The sequence below is a fragment of the Eschrichtius robustus genome, chromosome 10 (genome assembly GCF_028021215.1).
Source record: "Eschrichtius robustus isolate mEscRob2 chromosome 10, mEscRob2.pri, whole genome shotgun sequence".
NCBI lineage: Eukaryota > Metazoa > Chordata > Mammalia > Artiodactyla > Eschrichtiidae > Eschrichtius > Eschrichtius robustus.
The window spans coordinates 94,034,792-94,061,445 of NC_090833.1; the positions used below are offsets into that span (position 1 = coordinate 94,034,792).

At 45.0% G+C, this 26,654-nt stretch overlaps 1 protein-coding gene across 11 annotated transcripts in view; it reads left to right on the forward strand.

Moving 5' to 3' along the window:
• WNK2 (WNK lysine deficient protein kinase 2) overlaps positions 1-26,654 on the forward strand; it is a 148,677-nt gene that overhangs the window by 62,187 nt on the left and 59,836 nt on the right. For 10 of the 11 annotated variants that reach the window (XM_068551857.1, XM_068551860.1, XM_068551861.1 and 7 more), the window contains 11 exons: positions 896-1,098; positions 3,630-3,785; positions 4,192-4,383; positions 5,879-6,433; positions 8,651-8,944; positions 9,499-9,548; positions 10,350-10,518; positions 10,605-10,721; positions 11,106-11,276; positions 11,547-11,592; positions 12,104-12,223. In XM_068551857.1, the coding sequence (XP_068407958.1) occupies positions 896-1,098; positions 3,630-3,785; positions 4,192-4,383; positions 5,879-6,433; positions 8,651-8,944; positions 9,499-9,548; positions 10,350-10,518; positions 10,605-10,721; positions 11,106-11,276; positions 11,547-11,592; positions 12,104-12,223 (2,073 nt within the window). The remainder of the gene's footprint in view (positions 1-895; positions 1,099-3,629; positions 3,786-4,191; positions 4,384-5,878; positions 6,434-8,650; positions 8,945-9,498; positions 9,549-10,349; positions 10,519-10,604; positions 10,722-11,105; positions 11,277-11,546; positions 11,593-12,103; positions 12,224-26,654) is intronic. The other variant, XM_068551864.1, reaches the window with a different exon arrangement.

Genomic DNA, 26,654 nt, shown 5'->3' on the forward strand with positions numbered 1-26,654 from the left:
CACTTCAAACAGGTTTTTGCTTTTCACTCTTGCCTGGCATGACCATGCAGGCGCCCTGTCTTCCCAGGTGTCTTCCTAGGCTTGGTGAGACCAGCCTGTGGGCCATGGAAGTCCTGTCTGTGCCCCCATGTGCAGGCAGCTCCTTCCACCCAGGCTGGGTTTGATGGGCCAATCTGGGCTGACCTTGGGTGAGGCCGGCCTCTTGCGGGGCTGCCTTGGGCCGTGGAATCTCCGGGTCCCCCTCTTATGGCCTCTCTGTGGGGCAGGGACCTCGTCCGCCCCATTTTCCAACCACGTTACACCTGGGCCTGTGAAGTGAGGGGCTAGATTTGGACCCAGGTCTTCCTACTTCAGGATCTTTGCTGTGGTGAGTGGAGGTGGTCAGGGTCCTAAGACCTCCCTCCCCCACTATAAAACTCAGGTGGTAATTTTTTCCTCTGCATGACTGTAGCTTTTCCTAACTTGGACATTCCATCTGGTGCCTTTGAAGAGCTGAAAGAGCTCACTTTCAAGGCCAGGTCAGGTGCCAGATGAGGTCCCTATCTGTAAGCCGGTGGAAGTCGTCCTGCCTAGAGGATGGTGCAAGGTACCCACCTGGGATCCATGGTGGCCCATGGTGAGCACCAACAGATGTCAGGCCGTGTGTGGGCAGGCTGCCAGGGCCATTTCTGGGTGGTACAATTACAGCCCCCTGTACCGTTCTTTAGTTGATTGTTTAAAATGGCACACATTTATTATGTATGTGATCTGGAAATGTAACCAAGTCTTTGTTTTACAGAAGAAAACACAAGGACAAGCTGTCCCATGTTTGCGTTCCCTGAGACTTGTTGGAATGCTGTGGGGGTGATGTTTGGGGGTGCCCGCTTTGAGCTGTGCTTTTGTCCTCCTTCCCCAGCGGACAGCACGTTTGACAGTGGCCAGGGCTCCACGGTGTATTCGGACTCGCAGAGCAGCCAGCAGAGCGTTGTGCTGGGCTCGCTGGCAGATGGAGTGCAGCCCCCCGCCCAGTGTGTGTGCAGCCCCCCCGTGAGCGTGAGTGACGGGCCTATCCTGCCACATAGCCTGCCCTCACTGGGGGCCTACCAGCAGCCTGCCGTGGTGAGTCAGCCCACCCCTTCTGGCCAGAGTTCCTGTCCACATGGCCTAGAGTCTGTGATGGTCCATCCAGTCTGTGCTGGCCTGTTGTCAGTTCCCAGCCATGCAAAAGCAGGCCCATGGGAGGTCCATCCTTGCCAGTAACTGCAGGGCTGCAGGCTGGAGCAGCCTATGGTGTACCCTGAAAGACCTGCCAGATGAGAAAATACTGGAAACAGAGCCCAGTGACACCCAGTGCTTGCAAAGCTGTGATAAACCTGGCAAGGTCCCGCCCTGTGACTGACGCTGGGCCTGAAAAGTTACTTCTGACTGTTGCAAAGGTGACAGAAAAGCATCATTTATAGTAATGAAACCTTTGATTTTGTCTCAGTGTCTAGCTTCACTGAGGGAGTGTTAAGTATCTCCTGGCGTTTCTCCACCACCACCACATATTATGCAGCCATTAAAAGTTAGAGGTATGGAAACGACCAAATCATGGGAAGCGTTTTCAGTGATGTTTGAAAAGTAGGATTGAAAGGGCCTCATGCCTATGCCTGTGGAATAATTTGTTAGATGAGATTGAAATTGCTAGATGAGGGGGTCACATTTAGCATTTGTTTTTTGATTTTGATTTTTTTTAATGTTAAAGAAAGCAAAACAATTGCTTGCTTCCCAGTCCCAAATGGTCAGTTGCAGAGAAGTTGCCCTTGAGCCAGGCTGTGGAGAGGGGTCCAGAGAGAGATTTAGACGCCCCTCAGGCCCAGAAGTGGTCAGGGCCAGTGCCCCTGCCCGAAGAGCGTCTCCTGCCTCGTGTTACAGCGGCTCCCAACATGCTCTCACATGTGCTCTCACTCCACGCTCCCGCGTGTGCTTTCAATCATGCACTCTCACACTGTGGCTGCTTTTTGGGGCTGCCTGAGTGCTGGGCCCCAGCCTTTCTGGCCACCTCTGTCTCTCTTCCCTCCCCTCCAGACTGCCCAGGCTCAGAAAGTCCCTTTGGAAAAGCAGTTGAAGTGTTTGCCTCTGCTGACTGGAACCCAGTATTCATTTGCAGTTTGCACTTGCAGTTTGACTTGTTTCACAAAATTAAGTGAAATATGACTTTAGAGCAGGAAGAGTTCATTTATGAGAAGGCCACCAGCTTCTCAGAGCAGTGGTTCTTGGCTTTAGGTCACCCATGCTAGGGCTGAGCCAGAACCTTCCACCGGCCCTCATCCCCTCTAGGGCAGGGTCATACTTTCCCTCGCCACACAGTGTGCTCTCCACCCAGGTCCCTGCAGCACTGCCCCTGTCCTAGTTTTGGCTCACAGGCCAGGATGCCCGAGCACAGGTAGGTCGAGGGCCTGGCCAGGATGCACCCAAAATTGGCTGGAGTGTTCTCTCCCATCTTTTGCCTATTTATGCAAAAACACCTTGGACAGAAGGGGTCCCCAGGGTGCACTGAGGGCTCCTGGGGAGGGTTGCCATGGTGATTTGCCCCTGGGACCCAGGGAAGAAGTGGCACAGATGGTGGAGTTAGGAGTACAAGGTGCTCCTCTGAGGCCTCCAGGCTGCCTGAGCTCCTGACTCCCGCGGGGCTAGGGATTGTGGCTCTAGGAACATGTGCACAGGTGACTCATTCTCCCCTGTGGCTTCAAGTGAATGCAAAGGAAAGGTTCCATTCTACCCCATGCTGCTTTTCATAAAGCGTTTACTGCAGAAGATGAAGTGAGTGATAATGGTTTTGGAAATTATGGTCACGTGTTTCATCTAGAAAACAAGTGAGAGAACTTTCTGATGTCGATGTGCTCTCAGCTTCAGAAGTCTCTGTGTTTTTTTCCATAGCTCTCACCTGCTTCTTGCATCCCCAGTATTTTGAAGTAAGTCCTAGACAGAAAGATGTTTTGCCCCAAGATATTTCAGTCTATATCTCTTCAGGATCAAGACTCTGAAAACAAAACCCAGTACCATTATTGCACCTAAAAATGAACAAGTTAGCAGCTGTTCTTAATAGCATCAAACATCCAATACTCAGATTTCTGACTCTTTCCTAGTCCATGTCTATGCTGTGCTTGGCAGTGAGGGCTCACGTCTGTGGCCTTGTTTCTTTCCTGATGGGTGAGTCATGGGAGACTCGCAGCTCTTCAGGGCACCCCTCTCTTCAGCTCTGTCCCACGTTTTATTCCCACGTTTCCACATTCTGTTTGTGAATATATCCACACGTACACATTTTATATAGTCCTATAAACAAGACACGTATGCCTTTTTATCTTTCCCTCATTTAATGTCATAACAAGCATTTTCCAAGGTTCTACAAATCTCTTTTAATGATCTTTTCTCACAGCATGATATTCTGTGGAGCTGAAGTTCTAGGACATTCCCTGGTTGGGAGGTGTGGCTGTTCTTGGTTTAGGGACCCCCACACCTTGCTTCTGCTGAATCATGTTCCTCGGAAAGTGTCCCTGGCAGGATGGCAGGCACGGGGAGTGAGAGATGGGCCCCTGAAGATGGTGAGTGTGTGCTTGGCAGGGCTCCTTAGGACAGCTCCTGAGTGTGGCTCTGGGTGCTTTTTGCAGCCTGGCCTGTCGGTGGCCTCCATCCCGCCCCCCGCCCGCCCTCTGCTCCCACAGCAGCCTTTCCCAGAGCCGGCCATGAGCTTCGCCCCTGGGCTGCCGCCGCCCAGTGCCCCTGTGCCGCCGGGCCCAGGCCAGCCCACACCCCCCGCCCACCAGGTGAGTGCTGGGTGCCCCTCTTTATGGGTACCATGGGTGCCTGGGTCTCCCCAGGCCCTGCCCGTCCGTATTGGCTGGCCTGAGCCCAGTGTCTGTGAGCCTCCTGGCAGGTCCAGGCCCCCTATACGCCTTCTCTGCAGTTCCCCAGGGCCCAGGGTGTAGATGGGAGTGGGGGTGGGTGTCTTGTGTCTGTGGAGTTCAGGGTTCCGCAGCACTCAGAAGGCCCCAGTTGCACACAATGGTCCTCCCAGATCTGTGTGTCCCGGGCTCCGGGCTGGGTGTTTGAATATGTGTGTGGGTATGTGTATGTGTGCATGTGTGTGAGTTGATTTTTTCTGTTGTGTCTAAGTACATAGGTGTATCTCAGGAGGGCACTGGTCTAAGAGAAGCCCCTCTCTCTTTCTAGCCTCCTCACCTGACCCAGCCGGTACCCCTGCCACAGGTCCTGGCCCCACAGCCTGTGGGCCCTCTCCAGCCGGTGCCCCCCAACCTGCCTCCATACCTGGCTCCAGCCTCCCAGGTGGTGGCCCCTGCTCAGCTGAAGCCCCTCCAGATGCCTCCGGCGCCCCTGCAGCCACTTGCTCAAGTCCCTCCGCAGGTACCTCTCTGTCCCCTGCCCTCCAGCCTCACCTTCTCGCTCAGTCTGGTTGGCTGTTCCTTGTCCTCAGGGCACATGGGTCCCTCAAGAGAGAAACACTTCCTGATGACAGGGCGGCTGGGCTGCCATGCTCTCCTGCCTTTGACTTCTGCCCCAGATGCATCTAGGATGGGGAAAGGTTTAGTCCAGAGTCAGACCAGAGAAGCCAGGATGGGGCTGTGAGCACATAGCTATAGTCCCTGTCCTCCGCGGAGCTACTCGAGACTGTGCTGACTATAGATTCTTGGGAGTCCAGGGGACAGCTGAGCAGCTTGCCAACTACAAAGAAGACTTGACTGTAAAAGTGACTTCTGATGCCCGTCTTCGGGGGAGCATCACGTGACCAGTATCACTTGATAGCACGTGGCTGATGCTTGGGTGCTGTCACTCAGGCTAATGCTGTCAGTGGTCATGCATGTTTCCAGTGAACCTTGATCACGGGACGGCTTTCATTTCATGGATCCCATTACAGTGTGTTGGCAGAGCTAGGATGGGAAGTGCTGTCTCATGGGGGAAGATGTGAGTGTTCCTGTGGTTTATAGGCACCACCCAGAAGGTTCTTTCATGTCAGCAGTTGCCTGTCACCAGCCTTGTCCTCATCACTCCGGCATTGGAGTCACTTTCAGCATCTAGTTAACCCACCACCTTGCTCCCGGTGGTCGGGGTATTTAGTTGCTTTTCAAATACACAAAGGTCAATTTGCATATTTTCGCTGTCTTATAATTACACAAAGGCACATATTATGCAATGCTCATGTGCCCGCAACCAGAAAGGCTTTATTTTAGAGAGAACTGTAAGAGAATCTGCTGAAATGTTTGAAGTGCTAAATCCACGAGACGTCTCCAGGATGGAAGAGCAGACACTGAAGGTTCCAGAGCTCTGCTGTTGTGAGATGCTGCTTTCTCCCAGGATGCATGGCACAGGGGCATTCGGCCAGCAAGGAGGGGCGGGAAGATATGCTTTTCTTGAGATAACCTGCTGAAGAATTTGGTCTCAGTGTGAATTTATACAGATTGGAGGGAATCAGGCAAAGTAATTTCAGATGTTTGGGGCCAGTCCGGTAGCTCTGGCAGTCCTGGTCTTTCTGAATGAGAACATGTTAAAGCTGTGAATCTGATGGTCACTGTTATGACCCCTGATGTCCTTGCAGTCACCTAGTAGTAGCCTCAGAGTGGCCCAGCCTGAACCCCTTTGAGGTGGTGCTGAAGGCGGGGCTGTCTTGAAGGTCATGTCTGCACCCCACACCCTTCTGAGGCCTCCTGCCTTTCCTTCTGTTTGATGGTGTCATACACTTGGTTCCATTTAAATTGGGTTTGTTTTTGTTCCCTTCCATAGAAGCTACACAAAAGTGTGTTAGGGGCAGAAACTGTGGGTGATGTGGACCCTGTCACCCAGTGCAGATGTGCTGCAGGCAGGACCAAGTCTTGGTAGGGCTGACATGCTTGTTCTCTTTCAGATGCCTCCACTTCCTGTTGTCCCCCCCATCACTCCACTGGCCACAGTCGACAGCCTCCCTGCAGCCCTTCCTGACCTGCCAGCCACCAGTGGGCCCGCCGTGCCTCCCCCCTCTCAGTATTTCTCTCCGGGTGTCATCTTGCCAAGCCTCCCACTCAGTGCCACCACTGCTCCCCTGCCCACGTCACCGGCCCTGCCTCTGCAGACAGTCAAGCTGCCCCACCCTCCTGGGGCACCACTGGCCGTGCCATGCCGGACCATCGTGCCAAACGTGGCGGCCACTGCTACTGGCGTCCCTCTGCTGGCTGTGGCTCCGCAGGGCGTGGCTGCCCTGTCCATTCACCCCACCGTGGCCCAGCTCCCTGCCCAGCCCGTGTACCCGGCGGCCTTTCCACAGATGGTGCCCAGCGACGTCCCGCCTTCTCCCCTCCATGCAGCGCAGACTGTGCGGGCTGCCCCCCACCACCCGGCACCCCCCATGCTGCCACAACCCCACAAGCCAAGTGTTGCGCGCCTTGCCGAGCAGGCTGCTCCGGCCGCCAGTGCTGGGAGTCAGGTAACCCACCTGCTGTCCAGGGCCCACCCTCTAGGCGCTGGGAGACCCCTTAGCACACAAGGGGTTCATGGACCTCTGCTCCTTCTCAGCACCTTGACCCCAGTAGCAGAGTGGGAATGGACAAGCAGGCAGCGCTGTCCCATGACTGCAGCGTCTCATCCAGCATGTGGGGTGTCTACTGCCTCCTCTCACTTCCCAGCACGTGTTAGGAGCCTTGGGGATTGGGGTGGCTAGAAGCTCCACTGTTGGTTCCTTCCCAAGTGACAGTAGCAGCTGCTTGTGGTGAGGGGCTCCTGGCCCCTGGCCACTGGGCATTGTGGCACCTGCCTTCACCTGGATAGGGTTGGCAGTCTCGGTGCAGCTGTGTCAGCTGCTCCATGGGCGCTGGAGAGGCTCACACTGCCTGTCTTATTGCCTGTCAAAGTAAAGTAGGCGGGTAACCCTCATCTCAGCAACTGGGAAATGAGGCAAATGGGGTTCTGACGGGGTCTGTTGGTTGTGGACTGGGCAGTGCCGGGTGTACATGGGTTACTGGTTCCAAGGCAGTTATGGCAAACAAGGATGATGTCTCAGAATCAGGTAGGGACCATGGGCAGCTTGTTGGGCTGACAGTGAAGGGATACAGGGACACGTACCCTGCTAGCTGGGTGGACCTCCCCGTGGCTCCACACACCTGTGCAGCCCATGCATGTTTTGGAACTCCAGAGCAGTTATCCACCCTCATATGAGGAGAGGAGCTGGCGTGGGGCTGTCACCTTGTAGGGGGCTCTCACCTTGGGGAGGCTCTAACCTGGGCATCCCCCCACCTAGGGAGCCTCTTACTTGGGAGTCCTCCCACCTTAGGGCCTCTTATCCGGGCGCCCTCCCACTTGGCCCCAACCTGGCTCTAAACCTCAACAGCTTTGTGCCTGTTGGGCATGTCCTTTGCCGTTTGAGCTCAGGCTCCTGCCCTTTTGATTTTGTCATGAAGATTCATCCTGAGAGTGTGCTAAGGGGCCAGGTGTCCCCCTAGCTCATTTTGTACTGAATCCATTCTAGAATAAGGCACTATGCCGTTAAGTATGCACAGATTCTCCTGGATGTTTCTCCCTGATTTCTAGAAGGGATTTGTACTTGGAGAAGGAAGGGATGATTTTCATTGACCAATAGGCTGGTGTCTGTTAGAAAACCAGTGTGAGGAGGTGCATCAGTCCAGTGCCCTGACTGAGCAAGCACCTCCCTGGTCTGTTACTTGGAGTAACACTGACTCAGGGGTCAGGGCCATTTGGGGAAAGCCAAGGGCCGAGTGGAGGCCTGGGGGTCTGTGGTGTCATTGCTGGGCCCGTGCCTTACGCCACGTGCTGGCCTGGCACACTGTTGGCACTGGGTTGTTGGCTCAGCCAGTGGCTGGAGAAGGTGCTGGGTGCTTAGAGGTCACTGGCCAGTCCTGGTGGCCTCTCTGTGGTCCGGCTGGCAGAGGGTCTGGAGTTTATTGATGAGCTTGTCTGGCTGCCCAGAGGCTTCCCTGTGCTGAGGGAAGAGACTCCCCTGAATGCACCAGCTGGGGTGTCTGTCCAGGAGAGAGGGCTCCTCGGCTAGGCTGTGGCTTTTGCATCTTACCCCACATACCACGTGTCTTATTGGTCTCATACCAGCAGGCCCAGTGGCGGGTCATTCCCATTCCCAACCTCAACCCAGAACTGGAGCCCTTTCAGGCCGGGGCTTCTGCCTGTCTTAGCCTTCCCCCACGAGAGCTTTTCAAGAAGGAACAGTAGGGAATCTGGTCCAGCTCCTGAGTCACCCCATGGAAGGCCTAGGTCCACAGTCCCTCTTGCCATGGCTGGGATTGGAATGCAGGTTTTGACCTGACAGAAGGCTGGGATGGAGTAGCGTGGTGGCCTGGCCCTGTAGGGTGGTGGCAGGGAGCCCAGATAGGTGCTAAGTGTATGCCATACTTACAGCTTCTCAGCCTGACTCAGCTAGAAGTTCAGAGATGAAGTGCAGTTTTAGGTTTGATTTTATACAGATGGGAACATGAGAGTGTCTGTTCTTGTTTGTTTCGTTAAATCTGCATACAGACATTCCTGGATATGTCTGTTGGGTGTGGGTGGATGGAGAGGGATGTCTGCATTTCCTGCTCACCTGCCTGGATGGTGGAAGTGCCTGCTTTGGTCCAGGACCCTCAGGAAAGGCAATGGCCCGCACCCCAATTTGCATCCCTATCCTCTGTGCCCCCAGATCCTGCTTGGCCACCCGCCTCCATATGCCGTGGACGTCACCACCCAGGTCCCCACAGTGCCCACGCCTGCTGCCGTTCTCTCCCCACCTCTGCCAGAAGTGCTGCCGCCTACTGCCCCCGAGCTCCTGCCTCAGCTCCCCGGCTCCCTGGCCCCCACATTGATGGCGGCTGCTCAGAGCTTGCCTGTCCAGACCACTGCGCTCCTGCCACCTGCTAACCTGCCACTGCCCAGCGGGCCTGGGATCACTGGTCCCTGCCCAGCCGTTCAGCTGACAGTGGAGCTGGCCCCGGAGGTGTGTGGCCCTCCCCTCGGGGCTCTGCCCCCATTCCGTCACCCTGATCCCAGCACCACGGCTGCCTTCCTGTGCCGTGGCCTTTGGTCTCAGCCCTAGAAGTCAGGGATGTCCTTGGGAAGGTGGAAGCATGTGCTCAGGGACAGCCATGGGTGCTGTTCTTATCTCCCTCTGCTGTCCCTGGATGTCACACTTTCTTTAATCACACATCCAGCTGGAGACCGTGATTTTTACACATGGATTCAGAGTGCTTTTCTTTGGAGGTGATGGGAAGGCCTGTGACAGTTCTTCCTGGGCCATGTGCTCCCTCATGGGGATGATCAAAGTGGGTTAGCGTGTTTGGAAAGGGGGTGGCCCCAGCTTTTAGGAATCTGCTTGGCTCCAAGCATTAACATAAAAACCCTCACTCCTGCCACCCTGTGTGGTTTGCTTGCTGCAGTCAGAAGGAAGCGGGTGGCGGGCTGGGCTGTGGAGGTGGGGAGACAGCAGACTGATGGGGCTGTGTCGCGGGGGAATGGATGCGACCTGTCCTACTTTCCATGGTTTTATTTCAGGAGCAGGCCTCGCAGGACAAGCAGCCAAGCCTCCCTCAGAGCTGTGAGAGGTAATGGCACACTTTTCCCTCACGTGTCAGGGCTTCTAACAATGTCACTCATTTCCAAGTCTGATGTGGTGGAGCTTCAGGTAGCTCCTCTGGGGTCTTTGTCAGTGCTTGTTGCAATTTGGTAGTCAGATACTCCCAGTTGTATTCTGGGTCCTCGTGCTGGTCTGCAATGCTGAGGACCTTCTAGAAGGGAGAGGCTGCGGACAGAGAGTCAGCAGGTCTGGGGACCGTGGGGAGGCCTGGAGGGCAGGGCAGAGTCCAGCCCACATCCTGGGTCTGCCAGCACCTCAGGCATGGAGAATGTTGCATTTGGGGAGGGAACTGGTTACAGGAGGTGACCATGTGTCCCACCCTTCTGGTAATGCCAGCACCAAACTTGGTGTTCCGCAAACTCCTCAAATCCTACAACAGCTCCATCTGGTTGGCGTGTTCCCCTTGCTGTTGAACAGATGGGGGAACTGAGGCACGGGGGAGGATTGTGTCTTAATCCTGACATTTACTGTAAGCCGAATAAGCCTGATTCAGGCCAGGAGCTGAGAGGACCTAGGTCCTGGGTCAGAAAGGCCATGTGTTCTCTACGACTCCAACACTGCCTAGGACAGATGTTACAGGGGGAGAAGGGGCAGTGGGCTCAGGGGTCTCTCTGCTGGGCATGGCCAGCTTTAGACTCTCTAGGTTTTCCAGGTGAGCACACCCAGACAGTAAAGCTTCTGGCTGTTGCCCGAAAAGCCAAGTTTCCGACATGAGGCAGGCTTGCAGGCCCTTCCCTTGGGTACTGTAACGTTCTTGGTTTTTGCGTAGCTATGGAGGTTCCGACGTCACTTCTGGAAGAGAGATGAGTGACAGCTGTGAAGGTGCATTTGGTGGGGGGAAGCTGGAAGGCAAGGCCGCTCGGAAACATCACCGCAGGTCCACGCGTGCACGCTCCCGCCAGGAGAGGGCCAGCCGGCCCCGGCTGACCATCCTGAATGTGAGTAGCCAGGCAGAACGGGCCGGCAAGACAGGGCTGGCTAGGCACAGTCTCCTCCCTGGTCTCACTGCCCGAGTGTCCTGTAGGTGTGCAACACGGGTGACAAGATGGTGGAGTGCCAGCTGGAGACACACAACCACAAGATGGTGACGTTCAAGTTTGACCTGGATGGGGATGCACCTGACGAGATTGCTACCTACATGGTGAGGCTAGGTGTCCTGCCTGGTCAGATGAGTCAGTGGCCCTTCCCCTGGGACTGTGAGGCTGTCTCCCTGTGTCCTTTGGGCGCATGCCTGCCAACCCCACTGAGGAGAATATTGGTTGCCAGCCTTACCTGTCCTCCCGCCTCTGCAGGTGGCTGCCACTTGTGGGCAGCACTGGCCCATCACCTGGAGGGCCTGCTTCTCAAGCTGTGGCTTCTCTTGCTGAACCGTGCAGCCCTGATGTTGAGAACTGGGCTCCCTGGCTGTGTCTCCCCTCTTGGGCTTAGTCCAGAGTAGAAGTCAAGCAAATCAATCAGTGAAGACCCAGTGTGGCCAGTGGCCTTAGGCACATCCCCACCAGCAGGGTTGCATGTGCTGTTGCAGGTAGAGCACGACTTCATCCTGCAGGCTGAGCGGGAGACATTCATTGAGCAGATGAAGGACGTCATGGACAAGGCAGAGGACATGCTCAGTGAGGACACGGATGTGGACCATGGCTCTGACCCTGGGGTGAGCCCGCCGCACCTCAGCACCTGTGGCCTGGGCTCTGGGGAGGTAAGTCCCGGGTAAGAGGTCCCAGGAGGGTCTGGGCCTGCTTATCCCCCAGCTCCAGGCTCTGTGAGTACAACACTGTGATGTCGCCTGCTGGAGGAGCCTGTAGGCCATGCAGTGTTGGGTGAGGTGGCTGGGAGGGTGGGCGCCTTCAGTCCAGTTAGAAATGTCCGAGCTCCTGAGGCCCCTCAGATGATTTGAGGCAGTGCTGTGCTCTGAAGGAAGCTCTTGTTCCACGCAGTCTGCTGAGTTCTGATCCTTTACCTCCTTCAGGAGAGTCGCCAACCCCAAGCGAATGCCCCGGTGTATCAGCAAAATGGTATGTCTCCTTTCAAGGCTACACCTGCCAATCAGACATGCATTTGGAGGAGGCATATCTGTCATTGTCCCTTCTCTGCCTTCCAGCAGGCATTTGATAAGAGCCCCACAATGAGCATATTGTAAGGGGTTTTGACCACCACACGGGGGGTTGCTGGAGTGTGTGGTGAGCGTGCCCCCATCTGGGGACAGCTGCCCTGTCTGAGAAGCCATGTCTGGCCTGGGTTGGGACTGAGCATTGTGTGGACTCACTGCTGTCTGCTGGTCCCCCAGCCAGCATTACCCCTTCAGTGATGCACCACAGGTGTCCTGGGACATAAGCCTGTGCTGGGGGGACTTGTGAGAGCCTCTGACAGTGAGGACCCCCTGAGTGGGTTGCACATCCTCCCCACTGGTGTGAGAGGAGTTCCCCAAATCCCCATACGGCAGGTCTGGTGCTGGTGGGGAGGGGTCACGCCAGCCTTGGGAGAAACCTGCTCACTCTCACCAGCTGTTTTTGCCCTGCCTCTTAGTCCTTCACACTGGGAAGAGGTGGTTTATCATCTGTCCAGTGGCTGAGCATCCAGCAGCAGAGGCCCCCGAATCTTCACCCCCACTTCCTCTGAGCTCCCTGCAGCCAGACACCAGCCAAGGTATGAGCAGCCAGAACCCCTCAAACCTTCCTCCTTGATAATTAGGTGTGTCTCCTGTGTATTGCTCCACATCACCTCATTGTCCTCAGCCTGGCTTTACCTGTGCTTATGTTTTGCCAGCATGTGCTGTGTGCCCAGCAAAGTGCAAGGGCCTCACCCTGCACTGTTGCCCCAAAACGCAGAGCAGTCTGTGGGGCTGTGTCCTTGTCTGTATCCCTGTCCTAGTTTTACACCAAATGAGCCAAGTCAAGGTGGCACTTAGGCTTGGGCCTGCCAGTTACCTTCACAGTACAGGTGAGGCACATGGGTTGCACAGGTGTGTGCTGAAAGGGCTCTGCCCTTGCCCTTTCTTACCAGTATTGTTGTGGGAAAAAGTCTCAAGGAAAATCAGAAAACATTTTGATTTAAACAAGAATGAAAATACAGCATATTAAAATGTGTGGGATGCAGCTAAAACAGTAATTAAAGGGAAATTTATAGCACTAAATGGTTAGAGGAAGAAAGAGATCTCAAATCAGTATCCCAAGCTTTCATTTTGAGAAATTAGGAAAACTAGAACAAAATCCAAAGCAAGCAGAAGGAAGAAGAAAAAGATAAGAGCAGAAATCAATGAAATTTGAGACAAAAACGATCGTAAAAACAATGAAACCAAAAACTGATTCTTTGAAAAAAATTAATAAAATGATTAACTTCTTGTAAGACTGACAAAGAAAAAGACACAAAATACCAATATCAGGAATAAAAAAGGAGACCACTACAGATCCTGCATAAAAGGATACTAGTCATGGAATACTATGAACAAACCTACACACATAAATTTGACAACTTAGATGAAACAGACTAATTCTGAAAGCCACAAACTACTAAAACTCATCCAAGGTGGAATAGATAACCTGAGTACTCCTATTAACAAGATTGAATTTGCATTGAAAAATCTTCCAAAGGAATTTTCTAGGCCCAGATAGTTTCACTGGTGAATTCTATCAAATATTTAATAAAGGAAATAACACCAATTCTATACAGTCTCATCCAGAAAATGGAAGAGGAAGGAACACTTCTCAAATAATTTTATGAAGCCAGTGTCACCCTTATATCAAAACCACACAAAGGCAGTACAAAAAAAGAGTGCAGATGCTAATCTTTCAAGGATATAGAGGGGAAAAAAACTCAATAAAATATCAAAAGGTCAAATCTAGAAATTTATAAAAAAAGTAATATGCCATAACAAAGTGGAGTGTATCCTGGGAAGGCAATATTCAAAAATCAATTAATTCACCATATAATGTCAATGGGAATTTCCTTTCCCTACAAAGGGAAAGATACATGATCATACCAGTTGATACAGAAAAAGTATTTGACAAAAATACAGCATCCATTTATGATAAAAATGCTCAGCAAACTAGCGATAAAAGGGAACATCCTCAACCTGATAAAGGGCATCTACAGAAAACTGGCAGCTAACATCATATTTAGTGGTGAAAAGCTAAATGTGTTTTCCCTGAGATTGGGATCAAGGCATAGATGTCCACTCTATTCCTATTTAACATCACACTAGAAATCTTAGATTCCAGATGGGCAAGAAACAGAAATAAAAGGCATGTGGATTGAAAAGGAAGAAATAAAACTGTCTCTGCAGCTAATATGATTTTATGTGGAAAAAATCACAAGCATTCTTAACAACAAACAACTCTTAGAACCAGTAAGAGAGTTTAGCAAGATCACAGGATATATAATCAACAACAAAAATAACTATATTTCTGTGCTGACAGTGAACAATTAAAAACTAAAATTTTGAAAGAATACTATTTACAGTGGCTCAAAAAAAAAAAAAGACACATAGCTATAAATTTAACAAAACATATACAGAATCTGTACGGGGAAAACTACAAAATACTGACGAAATGGATTAGAGATGATCTAAATAAATGGAGAAACATACTGTGTTTATGGATTGGAAGACTCAACATAGTAAAAATGTCAGTTCTTCCCAAAGTGATGTATAGATTTAATGCAATACCAATAAAAATTCAAACAGGAAAATTTTTGCAGATATAGGCAGTCTGACTCTAAAATTTATATGGAAGTACAAAGGTAATTTAAATAGCTAAAGCAGTTTTGAAAAAGGAGAATGAAGTTGGAGGCATCACAGTACTCAGTATTAAGGCTTATTATAATCTTACAGTAATCCAGAAAGCTCAGTATTGGCAAAGGGATTGACACATAGATAAATGGAAAAGAATAGAAAGCCCAGAAATATATCCATAGGAATACGGCCATTTGATTTTTTGACAAAGATGCAAAAGCAATTCTATGTAGAAAGGATAGTCTTTTCAATAAATGGTGTTGGACTAGTTGCTCATACATATGCAATAATTAAACCTTGACCTATGCCTGACATCTTATATAATAATTAACTCAAAATTCATTGTATATCCAAATATAAAATATAAAACTATAACTTTTAGAAAAAAACATTGGAGAAAAACTTTTGTGATCTGAGCCAGGGAGTCCTTAGATCTAACACCAAAAGCATAACCCATAAAAGAAGAAAATGGATAAATCAGACATCATCAAAATAAAACTCTTTTGCTCTGTGAAAACCACTGTTAAGAGAATGAAAAGACAATCTGCAGACTGGGAGAAAATAATTGCAAATTACATATTCAGCATAGTATTTGTTCCTGAAATATATAAAGAATTCTCAAAACTCATCAGTGAGGAAACAAAGAACTCAACTAAAAAATGGACAATAGACTTGAACAGACACTTCCCTAAAGAGAACATAAGGATAGCAGTTAGGCACATTAAAAAAAATTAATGTCATTGACTACCAGGGAAATGCAAATAAAAGCCATAGTGAAGGATCACCATGCACTTGTGAGAATGGCTAAGCTAACAATACTAAGTTTTGGTGTGGATATGGAGCAACTGGATCTCTCATGTTAGTGGGAATGCAAAATGGTATAGCTATTCTGGAAAATAGTTGGGCATTTTAAAAATAAAAGATATACTTAGTATATGACACAACAATTTCAATCCTCAGTATTTATCCAGGAGAAATAAAAACTCATGTTCAGTAAACACATAAATAAGTGGTTATAGCAATTCAATTGCCTAATTGCCCAAACTGGAAACAACCCAAATATCCTGCGGTGGGTGAATGGAAAGACAAACTATGGTACTTTGAAAAAGAAACAACTATTGACACATGCAACAGTATGAGTGAACCCCAAAGGCTTACTGAGTGCAAGAAGCCACTCTCAAAAGGCTACATACTGTATAATCCCATTTATAATGACATTCTCAAAAAAGCTATAGATAGAGAACAGATCAGTGTTTGCAAGGAGTCAGAGGTAGGGGGAGAATGTGAGTATAAAGGGATAAACCAATGACATTTTTTGGGGGTGATTGAATTGTATTGATTATGGTAATAATTATATGGATATATGGTGCTAAAGTTCTCAGAACTCTACACCTAAAGGAAAACTCCATTTTACTGTATGATAATTTAAAAAGTGAAAAAAAAATTTTTACATATGTTGAAAAAAATACATAACGAGGCAGATAATGAGGCAAGATAGCATGAAAGGAAAGCAGCAGCAACAACAGACAATAAAAGAGACCCTCAGACTTCTACTTTAGGCCAAGATGGATAATAGGCACTGGATTTATTTTCCCTCAGAACAACTAGAAAAACATGCAAAATATATGAATGAATGTTTTTTAAGACTTTGAACATAAGGCAGTGAAGGACATTGATCCCTGAAAAAATTCTATGATCATTTCAGCTGACTGCACTGAGAAAGTTTTCACATCCCAGAGCAGGGAGGGAGGGACCCAGGTAGAGCTCAGCAGACTACCTGTGGTGAGGAGACTGACCTGAGAGTCTGAGAAAGCCCAAGGGCAAGAGTTTGCCGGGTAGAGTTCTGGAGAGGAGAGAGCAGCACAAAGAGGAAAGTCTGTGGATTGACAGAGGATTCCCCTTGATTATTTTGCAGAGCAGTGTATGTGAGGAAACTAGCCAATGCCAGGAAATGAAGCACCCCAAAGGATTAGAGGGAATGGTACTAAAGCTCATACGGACCAGAATGTCTGTTCCTACCAGTTAGCTGGAAGGACTTATAATTCAAGGGACATTGGGTAGAGTACTGAAAAGGGCCTTGCCTCAGTTGTGGAGAATAATTAGCCCTAGACTTAAGAACAAGATCTGAAAATATCAAGCCACAGTAGCTTAACTGCATCCCACAACAAAGAATGTTACTAGGAATACAAATTCATACAGCACCCAAGAAGGCAAATTTTACATTATCCTGTATCCAATCAAAATTACCAGGCAGGACAATATGAGAAAAATTCCTCATTCTAATGAACCCATAGCTGACACAATTGTTAGAATTAGCAGACAAGCACATTAATACAGTTATTACAACTGTATTCCATATGTCCAAAAAACTATAGAAAAGAAATGTAATTTACCACATTGATAAATTATGAAAGAGACAATTCATAAGATTATCTCAGTAAATGCAGAAAAGGAATTTCACAAAATTCAACAGCTATAAACATCCTTAGCAAACTCTATATGAACTATATAGGGTTAAACCTGATAAGGTATATGTAAGACCTGTGCAGTAAGAACTACAAAACAATGTGGATGGAAACCAAAGAAAACCTAAAGAAGTACCCTATTCATGGATCAGAAGACACAGTATTGTTACAGACTTAATTCTTTCTCAGTTAATCAATAAATTTTATGCAGCTGCCACAAGAATCCCAGAAGTTTTTTTCTAGCAATTGAAAAGCCAACCCTGTGAAAATGTAAAAGCCATTGGAATTTGGAAATAAGAGAAGTAGATTGGAATGCTAACACTAGCTGATTTCAGGAATTATTATAAAACCATAGTGATCAAGACTGTGTGGTATTGGTATAAATACAAGTAAATAGATCAATGGAAAAAAATAGAGTCCAGAAATAGACCCAAACACATAGAGACACTTAATTTTTTATAAACATGCAAAGGACATTCAGTGAACAGAGGACAATCTTTTCAGTCTTAGAACTGTTGATCATTCATATGTGAAAAATGAATATCCATACTTAACACTATATACAAAAATCAACTCAAAATGGAATATAAACCTAAATGTAAAACTGAAAACAATGAAACTTATAGTAGGATACACAGAATGTTTGTGTGACCTTGGGTTAGATAGAGATTTCTTAGATACAGCACCAAAGCATGATCTGCAAAAGAAAAAAATTGGTAAATTAATCAAATTCAAAATGTCTACTCTTTGAGAAACAGCAAGGGAATGAAAAGAGAAACCAGAGACTAGGTGAAAATATTTTTTAACCATATATGCAATAAAGGACTTGTGTCCAGATCATATGAGGAACTCTCAAAATGCAGTGAGAAGAAAATAAACAAGCTAACAAAAATATTTGAACAAACACTTCACCTAAGATTTGTGGGTGCCAAATAAGTATATGAAAAGGTAATTATTCAGTAAGAAACTGCAAATTAAAATCACAAGAGGATACCACTACACACCTATTAAAATAGCTAAAATTTAAAAGACCAAGTGTTGTTGAGGATGTGGGGGAATTGAAACTCTTAAACACTGTGTAAAATGGAAAACAGCTGGAGAACTTTGGAAAACAATTTGGTAATGTCTTTTAAAAATAAACATACAAGTGCCATAGGATCTAGTTACTCTGCTCCTTGGTACGTAGCCAAGAGAAATGAAAGCAGATGTCCATACAAACACTTACACAGCATGTTCATAGCAGCTTTATTTATAATAACCGGAACGTAGCAATAGCTCACATGAACAGAAAAACATATTGTGATTTATCCATACCATATAACACTACTCTGCAATAAAAAGGAATGAACAACTGATATTCATTATAGTATGGGTGATTCTCAGAATATGCCGGTGAAAGATGCCAAACAAAAAAATAATGCATGCTACATGATTGCATTTATATAAAAGGCTAGACTAATTTAAAATGCAGGCTAATTTAATTTATAGGGATGGAAAACAGACGAGTGGTTGTCTGGGAATGAGGTTGTGGTAGGAAAGGAAAGGAGGTATAGATTATAAGGTTCATGAAGAAATAGTTGGGAGAATGATGGACATATACATTATATTGATGGTGGTGAAAGTTTTGTTTATATGCCTGTGTCAATACTTACAAACTCTACACTATAAATATGTACAATTCATTGCATGTCAATTATACTTCAACATAGTGGTTAAAAACCAAACAACAGTTACAAAGAAAGCTAACTATCAGGGGCTCCAGATGGTGGAGTTACCAGACAGATAACTGCTTCCTTAGTGCTAAAATAAATAAATGACTAGAATGAAACTTTTGGCAGAGAATTGGAAAGTATACCAAAAAAACCAAAACCAGAAAACTCACCCTTGAAAAACAAACTCAAATGGAAATTCTGGAGCTGAAATTTACTGTAGTTAAGATTAAGACCTCACTGGATAGTTTGTACACTGCTGGAGAGAGAATTAGCAAACTGAAAGGTAACTTAAAAGAAAATACTTAAAGTAGAATAATGATATCAAAACTGATGAAAAACAAAGGAGGAGCTAAGGAATGTAGGGGTTACTGTGAGATAGTTAAACATGTATAATTGGAGTCCCAGAAAGTAGAAGAATGAGACAAAATCAAGTTTTAGGAGGTAATGCAGAGAATTGAAACGCATTAAGCCACAAATTCAAGAAGCCCTCCAAACTCTGAGAGAGAGAAAAACTACACAAATATATTATAGTTAAAGTACTGAATACAAAAGGCAGATGAAAGAATTTAAAGGATGCTAGAGGAAAGAGCAGGTACTGATTTGGACAGCTCCCATCTCATTAGATACAATGTTTGCCAGTAGACCAAGGAATACTGCTATCCTCAAAGTGCTAAAGAAAATAAGCATAAACCTTGAATCTCTACCTGGTGGTATCATCCTACATAATATGAAATGAAGACTAAAGGGATTTATCACCTGCATATTTCAAACAAAGATACACCAGGGGGGATATTTTTAGGCAAAACAACAGTGACCCCAGATGGAAGGTCAGAAATACAGGAAGGAATAAAAGTAATGGAATTATAAACACATTGGCAGGTCTAAAGGAATGTTGACTGTATAAAAACATAATGTCTTATGAGATTTGAAATATATTTGTTGTGTTAAAATACATGAAAATAAGGGCATATTTTTCATGGGGAGGGAATTGTACTCATAGGGCTCCTGGGTTCTTGCATTGTAGGGGAAGAGGGTCAAAATCAAGAATGTATATTGTAGTCTATAGAATACCCTTGTGAGAGTTGTAAAATAGTAGATAACTTTCACACTCATGGGGGATGGGTGGATGGGGGAGAATTTTTACAAAACAAAAGGCAGAGAAGGAGAGAAAAAACAACATTGAACATGATGAAAATATAGAAAGTCATTAGTAAGATGGTAGTTTTTACCCCAATAGATGAGTAATTAAATTAAATGTAAATGAAATAAATATCAAAGGTTGTCAAAATGTGAAAGAGAACAAACCAATAACAAACTAAGGCATAAGACTACAAAAGGTGAAGAGTAAAAAGCATGCTAATACTAACCTAAAGAAAGCTAGGATAGATCTTTTCTTTTTCTTCTCTTTTTTTTTTTTTGATGGCACTGTGTGGCATGTGGGATCTTAGTTCCCCGACCAGGGATTGAACCCGTGCCCCTTGCAGTGGAAATGCAGAGTCTTAACCACTGGACCACCAGGGAACTCCCATAGAGTAGATCTTTTTATATCAGACAAATAGACTTTAAGACAAAAAAGTAATGGTGAAAGATTCAGCTTTCCAGGAAGATCAAGTAATTCTATATTTGCAGGTCTTTTAATAACACAGCCTCAAAATATATAAAGCAAAAATTAACACAACTAAATGAAAAAAATAGAGTAATCTACAATCATCATGGGAGTTTTAACTTTTAGAATGGGAAGACAAAAACCAATAAGGATATAAAGGATTTCAACAATAGAATTAGCAGTCTTCTTCTATATGTAGGACACCCAACAGCTGAAGAATGCACATTTTTTCAAGTCCACAAAGAATATTTTAAAATTAGCCATATGCAGGACACAAAGCAAATCTCAAATTAAAAAGGATCAAAATCATTCAATGCATGTTCTCTAACTACATTTGGCAGTAAGCTAGAATTTGAAAACAAGAAGATACCTAAAGTCTCCACATGTATGACAGTTAAGAATTGCATCTATAATATCTAATGAAGCAAAGAAGAAGTTATAGTGGAAATTGAGAAAATATGCTGAATTATAATATGAAAATCATGCAAATGAAAATATTACTTATCAAAACGTGGGATGCAGCTAAATCTATATTTTGCAGAAACTTTGCTGCCTCAAATGTCCATATTAGAAAGGCAACAAGGCTAAAAATCGACAAAGTATATCCACTGTAAAAAGTTAGAAAGAGAAGAGAAAATTGAATGCAATTAAAAGGAAGAAATAAAACAGATAAATGCCTGAATTAATGAAATATAAAATAAATATACAATAGAGTGTCAACAAAGCTTAAAGCTGGTTCTTTGAAGTGGCAAATAAAATTGGTGAGACCCTGGTGAGACTGACTGCAGGAAAGAGAGAAGGCACAATCAATATCAGGAATGAAAAAGAGGGACATTGCTACAATCTGACAAACATTAAGAAAAAGATAAGAGTACATTCTGTATAACTCCATGCCAATAAATATGAAAACTGTTATGGATGTTGTCCTGGAGAAATATAGCTTAACACACTTAAGAAGAAGAAACAGAAAATCTGAAAAGTGCTATAAACATTAAAAAGTTGAATCAGTAATTAAAAACCTTCTCACATTTATGCTTTGTGGTGGCAAGATTGCTGGAACAGCTCAGTGTATAGACTTCCAGATTCAAGTATAGGCAGGAAAGAGAGTTCTCCCTTTTCAGAAGGATTCAGAAATTCTGGGCCTAACTCCACAATGCAGAACTAGGAATAATGTCTGTCTCTAAAGCAATCATGTGACAGGTGGCTGGAATGCACAGACTGACCTGTGCCCAAGTTACATGCAAATCCCTGGACAGTGGTTCCCTAGAGGAAATTCAGAGTGCTTTTGCATGAGGGAGGGGATGAATGCTACATAGTCAAACCTGAAACATGTTTATGATAGTGAGAACGGTGGACTTGCTCAAATGTTGGAAAAGAGGTGATAATTGTTGAGAAAAAAGGAAAAGAACAAAAGGTTCATGTGAGGAGTGGAGAATTCTGCCCAGATTAAAAAAACAGATTGAAATAGACCCTCCCTCAGAAGATAATGGGGGAGGAGTGACGTCAGCAAGATTGCAAAGTAGGAGATATCAGCATTCATCCCCCCATAAAAACAATTGGACTTCGATCCATAAATGGAAGCAGCTGTGGGATGGCTCAGGAGTCCAGTTAAGGACCTGTGGTAACACAGTGGAGCAAAAACGGAGAATAACTGCACAGAAAGGATTGTGGGAGATCAGCTTAGATGAGATGTCAGGAGATGGCAAGGAACCAAGAAGGCTGAGGTATCTGTATCAGCCACATTGCCTGTGCCATCGTGGTCCCCAGTGGCCTGCTTTGTGGAGGCCCCATTAGCCTTTGCTGCTAAGGACCTCAACAGCCCGCATAGCAGCTGTGGGCTCCCCACAGCTTTCACAGCAGAGGACCCTGTAGTGTTAGCTGGCATGGGCCCCAGTTGTCTACTCCACAGAGGCCATTGGGAGCTTTCACCATTGAGGTAACCAACAGCCATCACCACCACAAAACAGCCCAGGGAGGGAGATGCTGCTGCACCTTATTTCCCCCTTCCCTGGAAGGAGCTGCTGTCGTGCTGCCCTGGGACCAGGACTGCCAGCTGCCTCCCCCAACCCTGTGCATACCCCAGACCCCAGAAGCCTGGCTATTGCAGTTGCACCCATGCTTCAGATACCAGCTCCATGGTAGCTTCACACTCATGCTCCTGAGACAGTGGAGCCACCACCATTGTGTGCTAGCCAGCACCCCAGAACCTGGAGCCATCATCGCTCTGTGAGTGCCTGCACTCCAGACCTCTGCTCTGTCTGTGCCATCGGCACCTATACATCAAACACCAGTGCTACCACTGCTAGGAGGGTGCCCACAAGCTGGACCCAGTGCCAAAAGGTATCCCCTCAGCAACAAAATCCCCATGGGAGAAAAAGAGATCAGGAGGTGTCCAGAAACTTTTACCACTGTAGATCCCAACAGCCTCCACAGCCACTGCAGCCACCTGCAGTTGAGGACCCCTGCCATCTTTGCTAGTGCTCACCTCAGCTGGATGGAACTTCACAGAGACTACACTGCTGGGCCTGCCCTGTACCTGGAATCAACATACCCAACCCAGCCAGTGTCCCTGCACCCACTGGCATGTGAATGTCTTCCCCACCAAAATCAGTTTGTAAGGTCTAGAAGAGATGACTGCTCCATCAGATACACAGATATCAACACAAGGTTACAAGAAACATGAAAAAGCAAGGAAATATGACGCCACCAAAAGGTGCAGAATAATTTTCTAGTAACTGACCCCAAAGAATTGAAGATCTATGAATTGTCATAGAATTCAAACTTATTGTTTTAAAGAAACTTGGTGTGCTACAAGAGAACACATGTAGACAACACAACAAAATCAGGAAAACAATACACAAACAAAATGAGAAGTTCAACAGAGAAATAGAAATCATAAGAAGACCCAAACAGAAATTCTGGAGCTGAAGAAATACAATTAATGAGATTTAAAAAAAAAAAAAAAATCCAGTAGAGAGCATCAACAGCAGACTTGATCAAGCAGAAGACAGAATCTGTGAACTTGAAGACGGGTCATTTGAAATTATCCAGTCATAGAAGAAAAAAGAAAGAGGAATGAAAAAAAGTGAAGAAAGACTGTGTGAATTATGGTGCTCCATCAAGTAAGTAATATTTGCATTGTGGGAGTCCCAGGAGAAGAGAGAGAGAAAGTGCAGAAAGCTTATTTTAAGAAATTCCCAAATTTAGGAAGAGATCATGTACGTCCAGGTACATGAATCTCTTAAGTCCCCATATAGATTTAACTTAAGGCTTTACCAAGATACGTTATAATAAAGCTATAAAAATCAAAGACAGAATTTTGAAAGCAGCAGGAGGGAAAAAAAACCCCTTGTTTTATATGCAAAAAGGCTTTTAGCAGATTTCTCAGAAGAAACCTTGTGGGGCAGGAGAGTGTGGAGTGATATATTTCAAGTGCTGAAGAAAAACCCTGGTGACCAAGAATACTACTTTAACTGGCAATGAAGGAGAAATAAATACTTTCCCAAACAAACAAAAGTTGAGGGAGTTCATCACCACTGTACCTGCCTCATGAAAACACAAGAAAGTAAAAAATTCACTGGTAAAAGTAAGTATATAGGCTGTTATAACTATATTTTTATTGTAAGCTTCATGGTAATCACAAAGTAAATACCTATACGTAAAAGATAAAAGAAACAAAGGGTACCACTACGGAAAATGATCAAATCACAAAGGAAGGCGGAAAGAGAGGAAGAAAGGAACAAAGGAACTACAAAACAGTCAGAAAACAAGAAGATGGAATAATAAATCCTTGCTTATCAATAATTACTTTAAATGTAAATGGATTACATTCTCTAATCAAAATATAGAGCGGTGGTGTGAATTTAAAAAAGACAAAACTATATGCTGTCTACAAGAGACTCACTTCAACTTTAATGGCATACATATGCTGAAACTGAAGGATGGTAACATATATTCCAGGCCGATGGAAACCAAAAGAGAGCAGGGCAGTTATATTTATATCAGACAAAATGTAAGTCAAAATCTGTGACAAGAGACAATGAAAGTCATTATATAATGATAAAGAAATCAGTTTATCAAGAGGATATAGCAATTGTAAATATATGTACCCAACATCAGAGCAACTACATATATTAAGCAAATATTAACAGCTCTGCAGGCAGAAATAGACAGCAGTGCACTAATAGTAGGGGACTTAAGTACTTCACTTACAATAATGGAGAGACTTTCCAGACAAAAAAATCCATAAGGAAATATTGGACTTCAGTGGCACTTTAGAACAAATGGACTGTAGCAGATGTAAACAGAACATTCTACCCAACAGCAGCAAAATACACGTTCTTCTCAAGTGCACATGGAACATTCTCCAGGATAGATCATTTGTTAGATTACAAAACAAGTCTTAACAAATTTAAGAAGTTTGAAATCACATCAGGTTATCTTTTCCAACCACAGTGGTATGAAACTAGAAATCAATAACAGGAGGAAAGCTGGAAAATGCACAAATATGTGGAAATTAAGCAACCTGTTTCTGAATAACAAATGGATGAAAGAAATAGAAAAGGAAATAAAAATATCTTGATACAAATGAAGATGGAAACACAACATATCAAAACTTATGTAATTCAGCAAAAACAATTTTAAGAGGAAATTTATAGTGATAAAACCCTGTATTAAGAAATAAGGAAGATCTCAAATAAACAATTTAACTTCACACCTCAAGGAACTAGAAAAAGGACAAACTTAGTCCAAAGTTAGCAGAAGGAAGGAAACAACAAAATTCAGAGCAGAAATAGAGATTAGAAAAAATAGAGAAGAGATCAACAAAACTAAGAGCTAGTTTTTAGAAAAGTTAAACAAAATCAGTAAACTTTTAGCTAGGCTAAGAAAATAAAATCAGAATTGAAAGAGGAGCTATTACAGCTGATACCACAGAAATACAAAGAATCACGAGAGAATAACGTGAACGACTACACACCAAAATATTGGATAACCTAAAAAAATGGATAAATTCCTGGAAACATACAGCCTACCAAGACTGCATCATGAAGAAATAGAACATCTGAATGGACTTATAACTAGTGGGAGAGTAAATCAGTAATCAAAAATCTCCCAACAAAGAAAAAGTCCAGGACCAGATAACTTCAATGGTGAATTCTACCAAATATTTAAAGAAGAATTAACACCATTCCTTCTTAAACTCTTCCAAAAAAATTGAAGAGGAGATAACACTTCCAAACTAATTTTACTAGGCCAGCATTACCCTGATACCAAAGCCAGACAAGGCTACTACAAGAAAAGAAAATTATAGGCCAGTATCCTTGATGAATCTATATTGCATCTATATGCAGAAAATCTCAACAAAATACTACCAAACTGAATCAACAGCACATTAAAAGAATCATACACCACAATCATGTGGGGTTTATTCCTGAGATGCAAGGATGGTTCAATATAAGCAAATCAATAAATGTGATACAACACATTAACAGAATGAAAAATGAAATCTTGTGATCATCTCAATAGATGCAGTAAAAAGCATTTGAAAAAATTCAGCATCCTTTCATGATTAAAAAAATCTCAACAAATAAGGTGTAAAAGGAATGTACTTCAACATAATAAAGGCCATATACAACCAGCCCACATCTAACATCGTACTCAATGGTGAAAAGCTAAAGCTTTTGCTCTTAGTTTAGGAACAAGACAAGGATGCACACTCTCATTACTTCTATTCAACATCATCCTGGAAGCCCTCGCCAGAGCAGTTAGGCAAGAAAAAGAAATAAAAGGCATCCCAATCAGAAAGGAAGAAGTAAAATTGTATCTGTTTGCAGATGGCATAATCTAATATATAGAAAACCTTAAAGACTCCATCAAAAAACTGTTAGAACGAATAAACTCAGTGAAGTTGCAGAATATAAAATCAATATGCAAAAATCACTTTTATTTCTATAAACTAATAACAAACTATCTGAAAGATAAATTAAGAAAGTAGTCCCATTTATAATAGCATCATACTCAGGGTTAAATTTCACCAGGAGATAAAAGCCCTGTGCACTGAAAACTATGAGACATTGATGAAAGAGATTGAAATAAATGGAACCGTATCTCATGTTCTTTGATTGGAAGAATTAAATGTGTATACTACCCAAAGCCATCTGCAGATTCAGTGCAATCCCCATCAAAATTCCAATGGCATTTTTCACAGAAATAGAAAAAAAATTGTAGAATTCATATGGAATCACAAAAGAAGCCAAATAGCCAAAGCAATTTTGAGAAAGAGCAAAGTATATCATTTCCTGATTTCAAACTATATTACAAAGCTGTAGTAATCAAAACAGTATATGGTATTAGCATAAAAAATAAACAGAGACCAGTGGAACAGAATAGAGAGCCCGGAAGTATACCCAAGCATATATGGTCAACTAATCTATGACAAGGGCACCACGTATACACAGTGAGGGAAAGGGTAGTCTCTTCAATAAATCATTCTGAGAAAACCGGATATCCAAATACAGAAAAATGAAATTGGACCCCTATCTCACACCACTCACAAAAATCAACT